Source organism: Sciurus carolinensis, chromosome 4 (genome assembly GCF_902686445.1).
Source record: "Sciurus carolinensis chromosome 4, mSciCar1.2, whole genome shotgun sequence".
Lineage (NCBI taxonomy): Eukaryota > Metazoa > Chordata > Mammalia > Rodentia > Sciuridae > Sciurus > Sciurus carolinensis.
In genome coordinates this window covers 23,495,554-23,513,318 of record NC_062216.1, presented here as the reverse complement: position 1 = coordinate 23,513,318, position 17,765 = coordinate 23,495,554, and the positions used below count along the sequence as shown (strand labels likewise).

Genomic DNA, 17,765 nt, shown 5'->3' with positions numbered 1-17,765 from the left:
TTTAGTCCAAATAAACAACTAGGGGGGAAAAGGAACTTTAAGAGATAAACACAGTGCAGAAAAAATGGTGGGGCAAGGGAATAAAACTAAGTGAAATGACCACCATGCTAGTAGCCTTCTTCCTCAAAAGAAGAAAAAAGAAAAAAATAATGATTAAAATTCACAATGAGATAAGAGAACACTACTATATTGCATCCACAAAACAGGATAGGATCAGGATGCTGTAAAATCTAGAAAATGAGAAAGAAGTCTTAGAATTAGAAGGTGAACAGAAATAGCATATGCAGAAGAAGGTTTAGAAGACAAAGGTAAAGAGAGCTACAGAAAGCATAACGCATATAGGAAAGAAAAGAAAATCAGACTATCCATTTAGAAGCTTTAATATTACAATAATACAAGTTTCAAAAAGAACAGGGAAAAAGGTAGAGTAAATTGAAAAATAATAATAGAAAATTTACATAATGTATACACATAAGAGTTTCCAGGTTGAAAGGGCAGACTAAATATGTTCTAACAGTGTCTGAAAAATATTACATGTCATTATGAAATTTGGGGTTGAAGAGAAGTTCTACATATTTCCAGAATGAAAAAAAAAATAGGTCATAAACAAAGGATCAGAAACTAGACTGGCACTAAACTTGCTGTATAATAACACTAGAAACTAGAACTGAAGTAATTCCTTCAAAATTCTTAGGAAGACCTATAATTCCAAATTCAGACAAACTGTCAATTCCCTGTGAGGATAAACAGATACATTTTTCAGATGAGTAGGGTATCATGGTTTAGAAATGAAGTGTCCACTAAAGGCTCATGTATTGTAGGCTTGGTCCCCAAGGCAGCAATGTTCAGTGGTGGGGCTTTTGGAAAGTGATCGTATCAGGAGGGCTCTGACCTCATCAGTGGATTAATTCATTGACGGATTCCTAAGTTGATGGCATTATTGTCAGGGGGCCCAGTTGGAGGAAACTGGTAACAGAGAGAGTACCCTGGAAGGGTGTAGCTTGTCCCCAGCCTCTTTCTTGTTCTTTCTCTGCTTCCTGGCAGCTTTCTTCCACCACATCCTTTCACCATGATGTTTCTGTCTTGGAGCCCACGAACCAAGTACTGAAACTGAAACTATGAGCCAAAATAATTTTTTTCTCCTTTAAGTTGATTTTTTCAGATATCTTGTGTCATAGTGATGGAAAGCTAAGGCATAGGGTATGGAAACTCAATGTGTTCTGTGTCTTTGTTACTGCATACATGCTTCTGGAAAATGGGAGAATAAATTAAAAAGTGAACTATATGGCATTTAGGAATCAGAGGAACCAGGATAGGACAAAGGTGAAATGTACTCCTAGGATGATGTCAAAGAGAAGTCCTACGGGAACAACTGCACATTAAGCCTAGAGAACAGTTGGTCAATAGGGAGTAGATGATGGGGAAATCCCAAAAGGGCGTTCTCCTGCATTTAAGGGCCAGTACTTTTGAAGCAGGACAATGTCATGGGAAAAAAATGTTCAAGAAGATGTGCAATGGCTGTACTGTGGTCCCACAGAGACCTGATAGGGATAAAGAGAGTTGAGTGTTTTAAAAAAAAAGAAAAAAAGCTAAGAACAATCTTGAAAAAATAAGACTGACTTACTGAATAAATAAGAATCACTTTCAAAACATTTCAGTAATTAATACTGGATCACTTATATTTGTATGAAGTCTTTTTGGGGTTTAAGTAATTCTCTATCATGCCACATCGATATGAAATATGCGTAGGTTATATAAGTAGTAGCAATGAGTTTATGAAAATGGAAGAATAAATTAAAAAGTGAACTATATGGCATTTAGGAATCAGAGGAACCAGGATAGGATAAAGGTGAAATATACTCCAAAAAATGTCCAAAAATGTCTGCTCAATTTGATCTAAGTGAATCATGGTATCAGCTGCCTCTGTCAGAAAACTACTACTTGCCTTTGTCAGGAGAGTGTCCAGTGCCAAGTGGAGACTTTGTGGTTTTTCAAGTTTCATGAGAATACTCTGCTTCGACTTCAAACAATGTACTGAAGTCTATGCTACAGTCAACGTGAACAAAGAAATAAACACCTTTTATTCTCCTAGAATGAGAACTACTGGCATTAGTAAATTCCATGTGAAAACAGATCATGGAGGAAATTTGATACTGGAAGAAAAACAGACCTCATTGATTGAGGATTTGTATCTGACCGATTGCTCATAACCATGTGGAATGTAGTTAGCAAGAGGTATATGGTTATTTTACTCTACCATATCATCCTCATTTTGAAGGGACTGATGGGGACTTGGGAGGAGATGAATTCAAAATCTTAATTTACCCTAGATGGTAAATTACCCACAAAGTTGGGGTAATTTTTTATCACTGTTCGGAGGTCAAGCTGTTTATTCTAGGAGAATAAAATGTGTTTATTTCTATGTTCACGTTGACTGTAGCATAGAATTCAGTTCATTGCTGTTAAGAAAATGGCATATAACTCAGGCTAACCTCCCTCCCAGCCTTATGACACAGGCTAAGGCCTTGCAGGATCATCTCCCAAGAACACTCCAGCCTAGCAGATGTCTTTGATTCCTCCTACTTGGCATGGACCTTTCATAACTCCTTAGTCCACCCAAAACCAGCTCCATATGTTTGGGGACTGAGCTGGATCCAGGTTGAGGTCTGCATATTTGCCTGCCTGCATTTCATCGATTCTAAGATCCTCCAGTATGAGAAGAGAACTTATCAGATAGAGTGTCCCATCCAAGGTAAAAGTGTAGCAGGTGCTCACGGAGTCACGCCCGGAAAAACCCTAGAGTCAAATTCAGCTGATGTTATCAGTGATTCTAAGAACCAAGAACTTAGACCTTTGAAATATGCATGTCTTCATCTCAATTCACTTACAATTTTGGAATACAATTCCAATTTACCTACACCATTTACCACTAGAACATAAAATAGAACTTCATCTTAGAAAGGCAGCTTTTGATAATGTAAAGCCAGAAAATGCAAATTTCTCGCTACCTGATGCGGTGATGAAAATGGGGGTAATAGTGTTCAGTATAAATCATCTTTCTGACTAACTGTACCTTCAGGATCCATTAATTGCTGTTAGAAATGTATCTGCCAATTTCTGGTAAAAATAAAAAAATTCTTTACTGTATTTCTCTCCAGCTATTTAGTATCAGAAGGTCTTCATCATGGCAATAACCAAATATATAATTCTGTTTTTCAAAGATAAGATAATTAGGCCAAGAATAAAGTGAAATTTTGTCATTCTTCTTGAATGCTTCACCATGAATAATCTTCTCCTATGTGTGTAAATTGCTTCATGATAGACTGAAATATAAATGTGAATATTTCACATTTGATTTGGAGGATTCCTTTTGAAGAAAGCAATAGTTACGAAGGAAAGAAAGGCACCAGACAACACAGTCATCTGGAGCAAGAATTTACCCCAAGGCTAAAACTGTTTGGAAGTCCAAGCTCCAAACTCTATTCTAGAAATTATACACAACAAAAAACATTTTTACTTTTTACTGCCTTGTATTTAAGCCACCTTTTATGGCTTTTTTTTTTTTTCTTTTTTTTTTTTGCTACACACATTATTGAGCATAATGATATATCCCTGAAACCAGATGGCATATGAACTATTTCAACAAAGAGAGAAACAAGGACAAGAAAATATTTGTGGTCTTTCCAGAAATCTTTCACAACCTTCACATTTAATGGCAATTACTAGGAAAGCAGCAAGTTTGAAATTGTAGCTGAGGCATATAATTACCCACATTCGACGTATTTATAAACTCCTTGGAGCAACAAAAATACCAGATAGCTGCACCTACTTTGTTTGACATATATAGTGAAGGAAAAATATTTAGATAGTAAGTCAATCATTCAGTTGTTTTAGTAGCTTCATATCAGGAGGCTCACAGCCGGAATCCATCAAATGCTACCTACTATGGATGCACATTGTTACATTGAAATAACAAAACGGACCTAAAGAACATTGGGAGATGGATCATGGAGCATAGCAAAGACCTTTTTCAGGGTTTCAGAGTTGAGATGGGGTGGAGTAGTGAGCTTTAGCAAGACACTCTGAGCATGTAGATAAAGAAATTAAATGGACGTACTCATTTACAAAAGCACTTTCTCTGATCATCATCAAAAACCTTTATGGTACTCAGGCATCCTCACAATGGCCTTGATAAGGGAGTCTACCAGGGAACTGTCACACCCAGAGGTTGGAAGGCTTGAATCTGAACTCTAACAGCAAAGTCTGAGGTCCTGATTGCAATTAATTTACAGTTTCCTTTTGAGCAACAAAGCCAATATGTGTGCTCAAATTTAAATATTATTTATTCAGCCAACGTGCTTCATGAAAATCAGTACATTTTATCAAATGGGTTTAATATATGTATTATTCTTAAAATAGAAGGAAAAATGTCTGCCACATACAGAAAAAAATTTTTTAAGTGATATTAATTCCAGTGTTATACAAAAGGTTTGTGTCATCATAAGTTAAGTCAAGTAAGGAAACAGTCGTTCTAAGGTTTGTTGAGAAAATGAACTGTCTGCTTTTACACATGTAACAGAAACCAACTAAAATAAACCTCCCCATTACTAATGTTCTCACCACTAGGTGATGTATTCATTTGAATGAAAAACTTACACACTCACAGAAAAAATAAATCAATGGCAAAAAATTGGCAGTCTAATATATTGCAGTCTGTAGCAGATGGAAATAAATTCTCAGGTAGTAAAAGTTGTAGACGTGGAGTGAAATTCAATAAATATGAATTAGGGAGTCATGAGATGAGAATAATCATTTAAAAATATCTAAATCCAGGAACGAGTTTTCTTCAATAAAAAACCCAGCTCCAATGTGGATAGTGGTGCTGAAATGTAACTGAAATAAACTAGGGGCTAAGAAAGAAGTAGGAATTTTGTGGGACACAGCTCTATTGCCTTCTAACTACAAATATTATCTGTTATTCCTCATGAAATAACAGGAACAGATCCCCAGGAGGATGCTCTTGCCCTCAGCCTTGGCTTCTCAGTTGCAAACCCCTTCTCTGTAACTTGCTTCCCCCTGTTCTTCATGTCTGCCCTCAATTCTTTTTCTAGATCCCTTCCATTGCCTATGGAACTCCTTGACTGTTTCTAATGTACCTCTGCTTCCTCAAACTTTATTGTTGTTGTTGTTGGAGATGCTTCATCTTAATGGAAATCTGGCCTTCCGCGGTGATGCTGCTAAACCTGGTCGTGACCTTTCCTCAGCAGGAAGGTTCTGCCTCTCCACGCTCCCCAAAGCTACTCTCGGAACAGCTCTGCCAGCATCACTTAGCATCTGCTTCTCTTCTGAAGTCTATGTGCTCCACCTATAATCGCTCTCTTCCCTCCTGTCAGCAACCTTGGTCATTTCCTCACTTTTCTCAATGACTTGACTATTTAGCACTTGGTTTTCTGCCATCACCTTTGGCCACCATCCATGTTAATGTTCCTTCTAACCTCCTGATTTCTTGGTTCCCTGACTGCTTCCTCTACGCCTGTGACCTTAATTTCCACTTGAACTATCCACTCAAACAGAGATACTGTAAATTCTTTTATCACTTGGAAGGAGTTTTCCTCAAGCCTTTGAACCTTCAGAATCTTCTTTTGATCATCACTACTGTCCTCTTTCCTTTTATTTTTTTGGTTACCAGGGATTGAATTTGGGCACTTGGCCACTGCACTGAACCACATCCCCATCCCTTTATTGTATTTTATTTAGAGACAGGGTCTCACTGAGTTGCTTAGCTCCTTGTTGTTGCTGAGGCTGACTTTGAACTTGCAATCATTCTACATGCTTTCTGTTATTTCTCATGGTTTTCCTCAGCCATTTTTACTCTTTATAATTCCACAGTTGCCACAGCCATCTTTTAACAGATGCCTTGGTTTCATCCTCTCCTGGCGATATTGTTATTTAAATTGGAATCTGGATTTTTTTCCTTCACATCATCTCCCCTTGACCACTGTTTCTGAGGGAAAAGTTTTCATCTTACTTCCTGGGTGAGGCTTTAGATGGATGAAACATTAAATATGGGTCTTTAAGTACACTCATATATTGCTGGTGGGACTGCAAATTGGTGCAATCACTATGGAAAGCAGTATGGAGATTCTTCAGAAAACTTGAAATGGAACCATCATTTGACCCAGGTATCCCACTCCTCAGTTTATACCTGAAGGACTTAGAATCAGCATACTACAGTGATGCAGCCACATTAGTGTTTATAGCAGCTCAATTCACAATAGCTCAACTATGGGGAAAAAAGCCTAGGTGCCCTTCAACAGATGAATGAATAAAGAAAATGTGGTACATATATACAAGGGAATATTCCTCAACCTTAAAGAAGAAGGAAATTATGGCATTTGCAGGTAAATGGATGGAGCTGGAGAATATGCTAAGTGAAATAAGCCAATCCCAAAAAAACCAAAGGCCAAATGTTTTCTCTGATAAGTGAATGCTGATCCATAATGGGGCGAGGGGAGAATGAAGGAACTTTGGATTGTGCAGATGGGAGGGATGAGAGGGGGTGTGGGGATGGGAAGGATAGTGGAATGAGATGGACATTAGTACCCTATATACATGTATGATTACACTACTGGTCTGACTCTGCACCATGTTCAGCTAGAGGAATGAGAAATTGTGCTCCATTTGAATATAATGGGTCAAAATGCATTCTACTGTCATGTATAACTAATTAGAACAAATAAAAAAAATTGGACTTTAAAATATTTGGTGTATGTTTTGGTTTTAAAATTTAAAAACTAGGTCTGAACAAGGGAAATAGCTCAGTGGCAGAACGTCTGCTTAGCATGTAAAAGATGTATAAGGCCCTGGGTTTGATCCTAGCACTACAAAAAAAAAAAAAAAAAAAAAAAAAGTGAAGGGATGAGAGTTTTGTTTGGGGAAGGGTCATTGTTTGAAGAAAGTGTTTGCAGAGGAACAAAGTCATGTTGGAATATAGGACCCTTTCTGGGGAGAGCTTTCTAGGATGGGCTCCAAAAGCACATGTAGACTCCTGAAGTCGTTGGTTTTTAGAAAAGAGGGAAAGAGACACTCCAAAAGAGAAGGTGAGAGCATTCAGTGCCATAGTGTTCTGCTTCCGAGTGTGCTCAACACCGAACTTAGCAGGAAGCATCTGCGATGGAGTAAAGTGAGCTGAAGTTTAATGGAGGAAGGAGGATAGAAGAGAGGAGAGAGTATTTACTTCAAAATAATATTTAAAAATTATACAAGAAATAAACATTGTTGTTAGAAAATTGAAAATAATTAATAGGAAAATATGATGTGTTCCAAATCCCACCTCTCAAAGAACTATTGGTAACATGTTGGGGTATTTTCATCTAATATCTAGTAAATATGTTAGTTGGTTCAAGTGTATTATTTATTTTTTCATAAAATTGATATTGAATTGAAGTTTTGTTTTGTAGCTAGTGTTTTTCACTTAACGCTATATTATTAATATCCTGACATCAATTTCATAACATTACCTCTGAGCATATTATTCATATGTGGCTTCATCTTATCTCTGAGTTTAGTTATACCCACCTTTAAAAATAAAATGTCCCTATCCGGGAAGGGCTATTTTCTCCAACTTACTTTGTTATTATCAAAGGAACTTCTGTATACATTTAGGCAAGATGAGATGAAAATATTGATAACATATTGCATTATCATGTGTTCTTTCATGTAAAGCACCAATTATTTGAGACACCCATATTATAATTCTTCTGGGTGGTTGAGTACCACTTTACTTGTAGATAGGGAATGTGCAAGTATTTCCCAGGATATTTTATGCACCAAATAAGACTCCTAGACATAAAAATAAGGCTTGAGCCTTATTGTGGAAATTGTAATTAAACATTACATACTAGCATAGCAAAGCAGTATCATCCTAATACCTAAGGATGTGACGCTCTGTCAGAGTCAATATTTACATGAAAAAATCATGAGGAAGGTACATAAAATGTTACTTCTTAGTTAAGTTTCATACTTCAGGAAGTTCCTTGAATGGATTTTCCATTCCAGGGAGGGTTTTTTGCCAAAGTCATCCAACACCAGCACTGTTCCTGTAAAGTCACCATCACACTGTATTTGTGAAGCGTCCATATCTTCATAGCAGAGTACTGAGAATGAGGACCATGGTCAGGCCTACATTCCTTAGTTATCATCCTCCAATGTGCTGGGTAAGTGTGAGTGTGTGATTTTGTAATAACAAATTGAAAAAATGGGCTTCTGCTTTATTTTTCCCCTAATATGAATTTGAAGGCCCTTTGGGTTCCATAATTTGCCCTTTTCTATGATGAAATTGTTTTGTAATTTGACCAAGACTGCAGATAATAAAAATCACCTAACCAGAAATGGAAGCTGATGCATATTAAATCCTCAAAATCAGAAGCAGAGTGGTTTATCTTCTAAACACTATGTTGCGAAGAAAATGTATTTGGGTTATACTGAATTGCCCATTCTTCTACTAAATCTATGTTAGGCTAAAAGATGTGTAGGATTTTATGTGGGTGTCTGTGTATGTTCTTGCCAAAATGATCAAAGGTGCTGCTCTTATTTATTTCATCTTTGTATCTGCCCCACCTGACATTACCCCAAACTTTGCAGAAGTTCAATAATACTGAGGGAATGGAAATTGTGCTGGACTTTACATACATTTATGTACATTTAGGGAACTGCTTGCCATTGCTTGATGGTTACATTTCTTTTGTTATGTATCTCTCCCCCACCCCCAATCATTTTGCTTGCCTTTTCTTTGCCTTTCAAGTCTTGTTTTTGAATCTACCAGGTAAAGCTTAATGCTAGAATGGGACTTAGGAAACCATTTGTATTCTAAGGTCAAATAGTGACAGTGAGATCTTGAACCCTAACTAGGGGAGGTTAAAGGATGGAAAAACATTCAAGTTTCTAAATTACGTTGCCCGAGCCACGCAGGAGCTGGAGCTGCCGTCCAACACAAACAGGACAGGAAGGGAGTAGCACAGGAGCGCTCAGCCCTTCATCCCAAGTCTGGCATTGACCGGGGGCTGTTAACATGTCAAGTACACACACCTTGAAATAGCAGTGTGATTGTGCTGGGGCCAACTGACATTGCAAGTAGGTTCTGGGCAGTGACAATGTCCTGCTGGTCCTTCTGAAAGTCTCCTTTGCTCTGCCGTGTGAAAGCAAGATGCTAATCCAATGAGAACACAGGAGAAGTGAGGCAAAGGGGAAGGGCTCCCAAATTAAGGGAGTTGGATGGATTTTCTAATGTAATTCTCTCCCCTGGGACTCTTACTGCATTCTTCATATTTGTTCATTTTACAAGATAAATGACATCAGTTGGAAAAGTATTGTAAAGAGGGAAAATGCTGGAATTGGTGGGGTCTGAAAATAGAAGCCCTGGGCATATCTAGGGAAAACGTCAACCAGGACAAATGGGCTGCTCTTCCTCTGGCTGGTCTGCTCTTCCTCTTGTTGGTCTGCTCTTGCCTCACCATCCAAAACACATTTTTGAACATCTACTATGTATCAGGCCCTGCTGTAGGACATGGTGAAGGAGCAGTGGAGAAAGACAGTAACTCTGCCTGCTCTCAAGAAGTTACATTATAACACTGAAGGGAACTCTCTGCACACACCCAAAAGCTAGTGAGTGAAAATCAGAAATAATTAGGTGCCATGCAGGGATTAAAGGAGTCAATCTACTGAAGAGGAGCGACTGGTGGCTGATTTAGATTGGGTGGTCAGGGAAGCAGGTAACATAAAGCTGAGACTTGAAAGACAAGAAGGAACCAGCCTTTGGAAGCAGAACATTCCAGGGAGTTCAACGTTCCAAGCAAAGGAACAACTTGTACTTAAATTTGTATCTGGGGTATGGGGAACCCCAAGGAACTTCCAAATACAGAAAACCTGGCTCAGTTAAGTCACTGATAGAGGGAAACAGGCTGCTACTTCCTTCTCATCTATCTCTCAAACACATCATCTCTCATTCCTGCACATGCAGCAAAGGGACATTTCTCCTATTTTACCCAGTGCTCATTATGATCATGTAGCTTCCCGTTGTCATCCTAGAATTGGACTGAAGTGACACCAAAATCCCTGATGCCTTAGTTTGAATGGGCTTATAAGACATGCACCTCTAGGGACAAGATCTGCAGAAACAATTGGGTGTCCAAGGGTGGAAGTGGGTGTAGGAAGAGAGAAGCAAAGGCAGTAAAATGCAATGATTTTGGAAAGACTGATTCAAGTTGAAATCATTTTGCCTTTTTGAGATAGGAAACAAGTGCACTAATTTTTCTTTAGAGATGGGGGGGTGGCGGTAGGAAGAGCAAGTAGTAATAGGAGTAACAAGAAGCTATTGGTTTTGCATGAAAGGAAAAAAATTAAACCATTTCATTACCATTCTCCCAGTCAAAAGGGCATGGACTTTTATGACCAAGTGCATCTTTCTGGCACCAGGAGTGTCAAACAGTGTCATTTTATCTGTCGACCTCTCTTGCTTCTGGGTGCAAGAACTTTACTTCAGACTTCAGTTATCTCACTTTTGTTTTCTCATTTTGCTTCCTCCACAAGTTTAGATTCTAACCAATTCCCACAAGACAACAAGAATACAGAAAAAAAGAAAGACGTGGAATTTGAGAATGGCACTTTGTCATGTGTGTATTATTTGGTCTTACTTAGTTAGGAGGTGAGCTCATGGGAAAACATGACACTTTCCTGTTTGTTTTGCAAATCACCTGCTAACTCTGACATTCACTGATTTCCCAGCAGGACTTATTCCTAGGAATTCCAAGCCTATCCATGCCTTGGAAGGACTTTTTTTTTTTTTTTTTTTTTTTTTTTTTTTTTTTTTTTTTTTTGGTGGGAATAAAGAGAAGCAGGCACTTTCACACTGATCCCTAGATTTACTTTGAAATTTTAGGCATCTTTCATAGAGAAAGGGCAGTCACCCACTTATTCAGTGCATTCAGAATAAGGAGAAAAACAGAACTGTGAATAAGCTTGGTTTGTGCTTATTCCTCTTCTTGTCCTCTGATAAGACGTGGGACTTACACACCATGCTGCTTCTTTTGTACTGTGATGGAAGATTATGAGCATCATTGAGTCACAGAACTCGCTTTACTGATTTTTTTCTTCTGTGGTGCTTGGTGCTGTTCATGGTCTCACAGTGAGTGGTGAGACATTCTAGAAATCCAGGATGCAAGGCCTCAGGTACTTACCAAATGGCCTATGTTTAATTATGCCCCACTTATACTTGAGCAGAGTCTAATTGTATGTACTGATCTTTTTCTTCAGGAATCTGACAAATAAAATGCCACTTTCAGATAAATTCATTGTGAGAGTCAATATTTTCATTCCTATTATTTCTCCCCTCCTAATTGAGTTTGGTTACCAATGATGACAAAGCATGAAAGGTCAGAAAGCCCTTCAAATAGAAACTTCTTTTATGGGTGAGGGAATAAAATCATAGGCTGACGAATAAAGATTAGAGCAACCTATAGGTTTTCACTGCTGACCATAAAAGACAAATGAAACTCCATTATTTTTTCCCAGTGTATGAAAAGGAATAGACATGTATAAGTATTTCACTTGGCAGTTACCTGTAGTCATTTACTACTCCAAATTATTTGCAGATGCCATTCCAAAGCATTTCCCTATCAATGCACACAATATTTAAAACAATCACTGAACCTTTAAAAAAAAGAAAAAGACCTTGATAAAAGAGAAAGGAGTGGAAGACTTCAGATCCAACCAAGAAGGTGGGCTGTAAGAGGGGAAGCTGAGAGGATGAGCTCTTTCTTTAATGACTTCTGTATTGCTTGAATTGTTATATCGGCATGCATTTATTAGTTAATCAAAATAAAGTCCAATAAAATACTATAGCTCATAAGAAAACTTAAAAATTAATATGTAATATGTAAAAATAAGATGTAATATTATATATTTAAATTAATATTACATGTTAATTGGAATATTAAAAATTAATATGTAATATATTTCACTCAGCTAAATGGCAGGTAATTTATACAACATGAAAATTATTAAGTGATGCTCTAATCAAAATAAAGTCCAATAAAATAGTATACCTCATAAGAAAACTTAAAAATTAATATGTACTGTGTAAAATTAATGTAATATTACATATAATATTTAAATTAATATTACATGTTAATTAAAATATTAAAATTAATATGTAATATATTGTACTCAGTTAAATGGCAGGTAATTTATACAATATGAAAATTATTAAGTGATGCTCTAAGCAAATATTTAAATACACCAAGACTTGGAGACAAAACAACAGTGGTGAAATCTGGTATATGCAAATGTTATTTCTAAGTTACCAGGTGCTGTTAGGGCCTTGCTCTGCCTTTCTCTAAATATCTTCTTGAAAGAGCTGTGGCCCTTTCTTTGGATATCAAAACTAAAGTCCCTTTGTCCTGCATTTTATTTTATATTGAAAATCTGACTCACAAACAAATCATGATGTCACTCTTCAAACTTGTACTCAAGCTACTCATCCTCTTAATAACCATGGAATTGTTCTGTCTGTCTTTTGTAGACGAGCCCCCCACCCCCACCATCTCACACACATCTCTGTTTCAGAGCTAAAAGTTGAAGAGCTGTTGAAACGCCTGAGATAAGAAGGGCTGTAAATGCCTGTTAACAGGCTCCTCATGTTTACTCTCCTGTGATTTATATGCAATTTATGATGGCCATTGTAGTAGATACACTTCACTTAATCGAGAGCATAGTCCTGGTCATTAAAGACATTCTCTCTTTCTTTCCTAGGAAAGCAGGCCCCTTGTTTCATTAAAAGCACTGCAAATACATATTCAAAATGCAAAGATGAAAGAAGTTAGCAGTGGCAACTGATTTTATGGCTGGTGCTGTAAGGATGTAAATCTCTTTTATGGCACCATGTTTTAGTGCATTTTACCTGTTCAGCCTCTCAGTGCAGGTGGAAATAGTTCTTAAATGTCAACCTTTCACACAACTGTATACAAACCTAGGCAGTAGCCCTACTGCTTTAAAAGAGCCATTACAGAATACGAAATTAAGTCCTGAGTAGTAACAGGTAGATTTTTGCGACTGCAATATAAGATTGTCCAGAAATCTACTTTTATAAAGTCGCCTATTTGTTAATTCAAGGTGTTCTTTGGGATGGTTTGCTATTTTATTAGTCTAACGATGTTTGGGAAATCCCTTGGTAAACAATACAGTGATGTAGAAATGGAAGGCATTACTCCAGTTTGAATGTCTTATGAGTTCTAACATTTCTAACAAATGAGTTGATCAGAGAGAAAATTATAGACTGTTCAGTCCTAGGGAAACAAAGAATAACTCCTATCATACTGAAATCCTTCCTACCCCAAATCAAAACCACCAAACATCATGGGGAAATACAGAGAGCTTTCCTAGATTCTGGCAAATTCATTCTCATGGAAATATGACCTGGTAGGGAGTATATATACATTCTGTATGACTCTTATATTTCCACTGACCCCTGTCAGGGCAGTAATTCAAGGTCTGTTATGCTATGAGAGAACCTTTTGAGTTAATATATTTCTGCCCTTCTCTGACATTGTAATGGCTCCATTCATAACAACTCTGTGCTGTGTGGTGCCAATGGAAACAGCTCATGCAAGCTTTATTATCCTAAGAAAATAATGGAAATCAAACATGAAGGTGGAAATATGCAGTCCATGGAATTCCTGGGCCTAGTAGGCTGTGTTGCGGCGGGCATGCTTCTTCCTGACCAGCCTAAATCACTCTGGTTTCGTTGGCCATGACAGGATTTGGTGTGCTGCATGTCCGTCCTCGATTTTTATTTTCCTCCTCTTATCTATGTCAGACCTCCTTACTGATTCCTACACTTAAATTGTTTGGAAATATTTTAGTACAAGGCTTAATAGAAGACTCAAAGCAGATCCCCCTTCTCTGTCCCCTCTGGGGAGAGGCCACATCCTTGGCTAGACACTGGAACGCCATGTCACTCACAGATATTTTCACAGCCGTAACCAGTTATGGCTTTCAGCAAAGGGCAGGTTTAACCAAGCTTCTCATTTACCTTGCTTTTAGGTATTTTTTGTATTTTTGTAGGACCCCACTTAGAAGTACCGTCACGTCCAGTCATGGACAACTTGCCTATAGAAGGGGCGACTTTGCCACATAGTCCAGGCAAAAGGTTTTTTTTCCTAACCAGAGAAGAAATTTAGCAGGACCATGGAAAATATTATAAAACCATGCAGAAATACTCACAGTTTGGGTTTGGCAAGCAGAGGTGGTGGCTCCTTTGTGGGCGAAAGCAGGCCAGCTGGTGTCGGAAGAGATTTATTACCGTTAGCTTTGCCGTTAATCAGTCCATTTACTCCATGGCTGGGATGGACTCCGTTCGTTTCCCTCTCGGCAGAACCGAATTGCATTTGAAGGGCTGCCATGTTAAGTCCTAAGGCAGGGCTGTTCACCTGCGGGATCTCAGATGGTTTCTTGGAAGGCAATTCAAAGGAACTCGTCTCCAGGATGGGAGGGGGAGGTGGAAAGTGCTGGAAGTGACTATTGTTGGATTCTCCCACTGAGTTGTAGCTACAGTTTTCAGTGTTGGCTAAGGAAGGGGAAAAGGAGGGAAAAATAGTGAGAGGCTGCTAGTTCAGCAGGTTCTTTTCACAGTGTCATCAGTCTTCCGAGAACCCCTGGTGTCCTGTTGTTAGAGAAGAGGAGGCTGTGCTGATCTCATTGGATGTAGAACCACTGCCAGCTGGAGGACCGGGCTCTTCCATGTTTGTTTTGAGTGACCACGACCTTGTCTCATTTCCCAACTGAGCTCACATTTAGGAAACCACCTACTGATTCATTAACAAATTTCAAATAAGAGCTAAAGACAGCACTTGGTGGAAAAAAAAATTAACAACACAGACAATGTCAATCATTAATGCCTGGTCTTCTCGCTTTTCAACTCGTGGATCCAACTGACCAGCCTAATTGTTTACTGACAGTAGCTCAGGCTATCAAGGTTTTATGTGGATATTCATTCTATTTTAAAACTAAAGAAAGTAAAGTTTTGAGTGTAGGTGAAATGTCTCATGATCTCATAGAAAATATATTTTTTTCAATGTGGGAAGATGGTACCAGCTATAAAGAAAGAGTTTCTTTAGCTGTTACCCCTAATAGAATAGAAGCATCTTGAGATCATGTCTTCTTGGGGTCTTTCATCTTGCCAAAAAACCCAGAAGAGAGCTTCTGCCATATATTCAAAATACTTATTGAGGTAAATTAGAAATTATTTGTTTACTATGCAGTGCCTATTGCTGATTTACCCAGGCAGAAATGGAAAACACCAATTGTTGCCACATTTTTGCTGTTGTTGGAACATTACACTATTGCTATGGCCATTTGGTGGATGGTCTTTAAGTCAGCTGGGACACTGGGATTCTCACTGTTATGTAACTCCACTTATGACATGGGGGGGTTTTCCTTTTAACACTTAAAGTTCTCATACTAACCACTTCCCCATTAAGGCGAACCTTCCATTTCTCTTCTGAGATGAAAAACCACTTATTGTTGCCACGCTCATATCCCCAAATCTCTGCTGCCACCTAGCACCAAGTTCCTGCTCTTTAAGGAATCAAAGGGAGAGAGTCACTTTTTCTCTTCAAGCCTGTGTCTTTTACAACCAGCCACCCACTTATCGATGTCCTTCTCTGTGCATTATCTTGTGCCAAGCTTGGTCAAAGAGACAGCTTAAAAAATCTCTGTAAGATGACTAACAGAGATAAGGTAATTACAAGAAAGTTCACTAATATCAGTAGAAAATAGTCAACTATCCCAAGTGGTAAGTTTTTGAGTTTAGAAAGTCCATATAGTTTAAAATAGTTTTCCATACTAGACTATATAGTTTTATTTTTTCATACCAAAGTTATATACCACCATTGATAGATACTATGAAGGGAATTTGATTTCTAAGATCTTTCTGAATTATATTAACTCTGTCTTGGATCATCTTTTTCAGGAGTTTCAAGAGTGGATTGGATAATCTGGCACTGCCGAGAACAGTGACCGCCCCTCTGATTTCTGAGGTGACTGTGATTCTAGGGCAGCATGATGTTAGGAAACCCGACACATTGTTTCCAAGGCCAAGATTGCATGACTTCAAAAAACAGACCCCTGAGTGCTCAGATGCTACATTGTCATTATCTGTCATCTCTGCTCCCACCCCCTCTAATGCTCCTCCCCCAAAGTCTTTTGTTCTGTAATGAAACAACTGTTTGTTCAGGCAGCAGCCAGCATTTCCCAAGGCGGAGCCATCTTCCTGGGACAGTTGCTTTCTGCCTCAGGGAACCACACCAGGGCTGGGGAACAAGGACCTGGACCTGGGCACTTCTTTTTTTTTTTTTTTCCTTGGGGGGTGCTGGGGATTGAACCCAGGGCCTTGTGCTTACAAGGCAAGCACTCTACCGACTGAGCTATCTCCCCAGCCTCTGGACCCGGGCATTTCTGATTCCCTGTATACCTGAGGTGACAACTAGCTGGGCAGTGCTGGTCACCGATCCATAATCATTTCTTGCGGAGCAGGTGAAAATTCCTGCATCTTCAGGGAAAGTCTCAGCGATAACCAGGGTACAAATCTCCTCTGGAAATGAAGAGAACAGCATGATCCATCAGCGTGAAGTCACTTTGGAGATGTCAGCGTCTTTCCCAACCCCCTTCCCTCACATCCTGAGAGCAAACTTTCTGGGCTTGCAGAGTAATGCTCACTTTCTCCACTCAACTATCAGTAGTGCAAATGAGCAAATCCGTCTTAAAGCATATTGTGTATTTCAAATGCTGGCAGAAAAACATATCAATGGTGGGTAAAAGTGTTACCTTGTGATAAAAACTTTTGTCTGTCAAAGAGATCTTTAAATATTTTAAATTTTTACATGTAAAAACTATAAAAGTAAACAAGTTAAACAATACAAAGTAGAAAGTGTAAAATGAAAAGTGAAAGTCTTCTTTTATAATTCAATTCCTTCTATATCCAACAGGCCCTTTAATAATCTCACTTCCCGAAGTAGATTTCATGTTATTTATTATCACAATAAAGAGTAATGAAATAGGTATTAATTTAAAAGTTCATTGTATTTGATTGTAGACCAAAAAAAAAAAAAAAAAAAAAAAAGAGTGTATTTCCTACTCCATTCTTGAGTTTTATCCTACCACTACCCATTCCTGATGATGGTGAGGATAATCTGGTTAATGAATCATGCTTGAGATTTTGCTAAGTGCTAAAAATGCAGGATTCTTTCGAGTCAGAATGTGATGTTCCTATGGAAAGTTGTAGGGATCACAGTAATTATAAACTATGGAGATTTTAGTGATATGGTACAGGGTAAAACTAACTTGTTTCTCAGATATATTGATACAGGTTTAAATTTGCAAGAATTATGGAGACACATACCTTATTCTTTTAGTATATTATTCGATTTGATGTTTAAATGGGGTGTGAAAAACTAGGTCCAATGTAGACACAAAAATGAGTAAATAAAAGGTCTTAATAAGGACAAATTAAAAGAATGGAATTATCTAGTTAGAGGTAAAGAACAATGACAGAAGGATAAAGACAGCAAGATTCTACTTTCAAAGTATCTGAAGTAGTCAAACTCTTAGCAGTAGGAAGTTGAGTAGGGTGGACAGGGCTGGGGAGGGGAGTGAGGGGGGCTGTTCAGTGGACACAGAGTTGCAGACACACAAAATGAAAAAGTTCTAGAGCT

General features: G+C 38.2%; 1 protein-coding gene across 3 annotated transcripts in view; it reads right to left on the bottom strand.

Moving 5' to 3' along the window:
* Palld (palladin, cytoskeletal associated protein) overlaps positions 1-17,765 on the bottom strand; it is a 371,690-nt gene that overhangs the window by 170,128 nt on the left and 183,797 nt on the right. For all 3 annotated transcript variants that reach the window (XM_047548533.1, XM_047548534.1, XM_047548536.1), the window contains exons 9-10: positions 16,526-16,645; positions 14,278-14,620 (exon numbers count right to left, since the gene is read on the bottom strand). In XM_047548533.1, the coding sequence (XP_047404489.1) occupies positions 14,278-14,620; positions 16,526-16,645 (463 nt within the window). The remainder of the gene's footprint in view (positions 1-14,277; positions 14,621-16,525; positions 16,646-17,765) is intronic.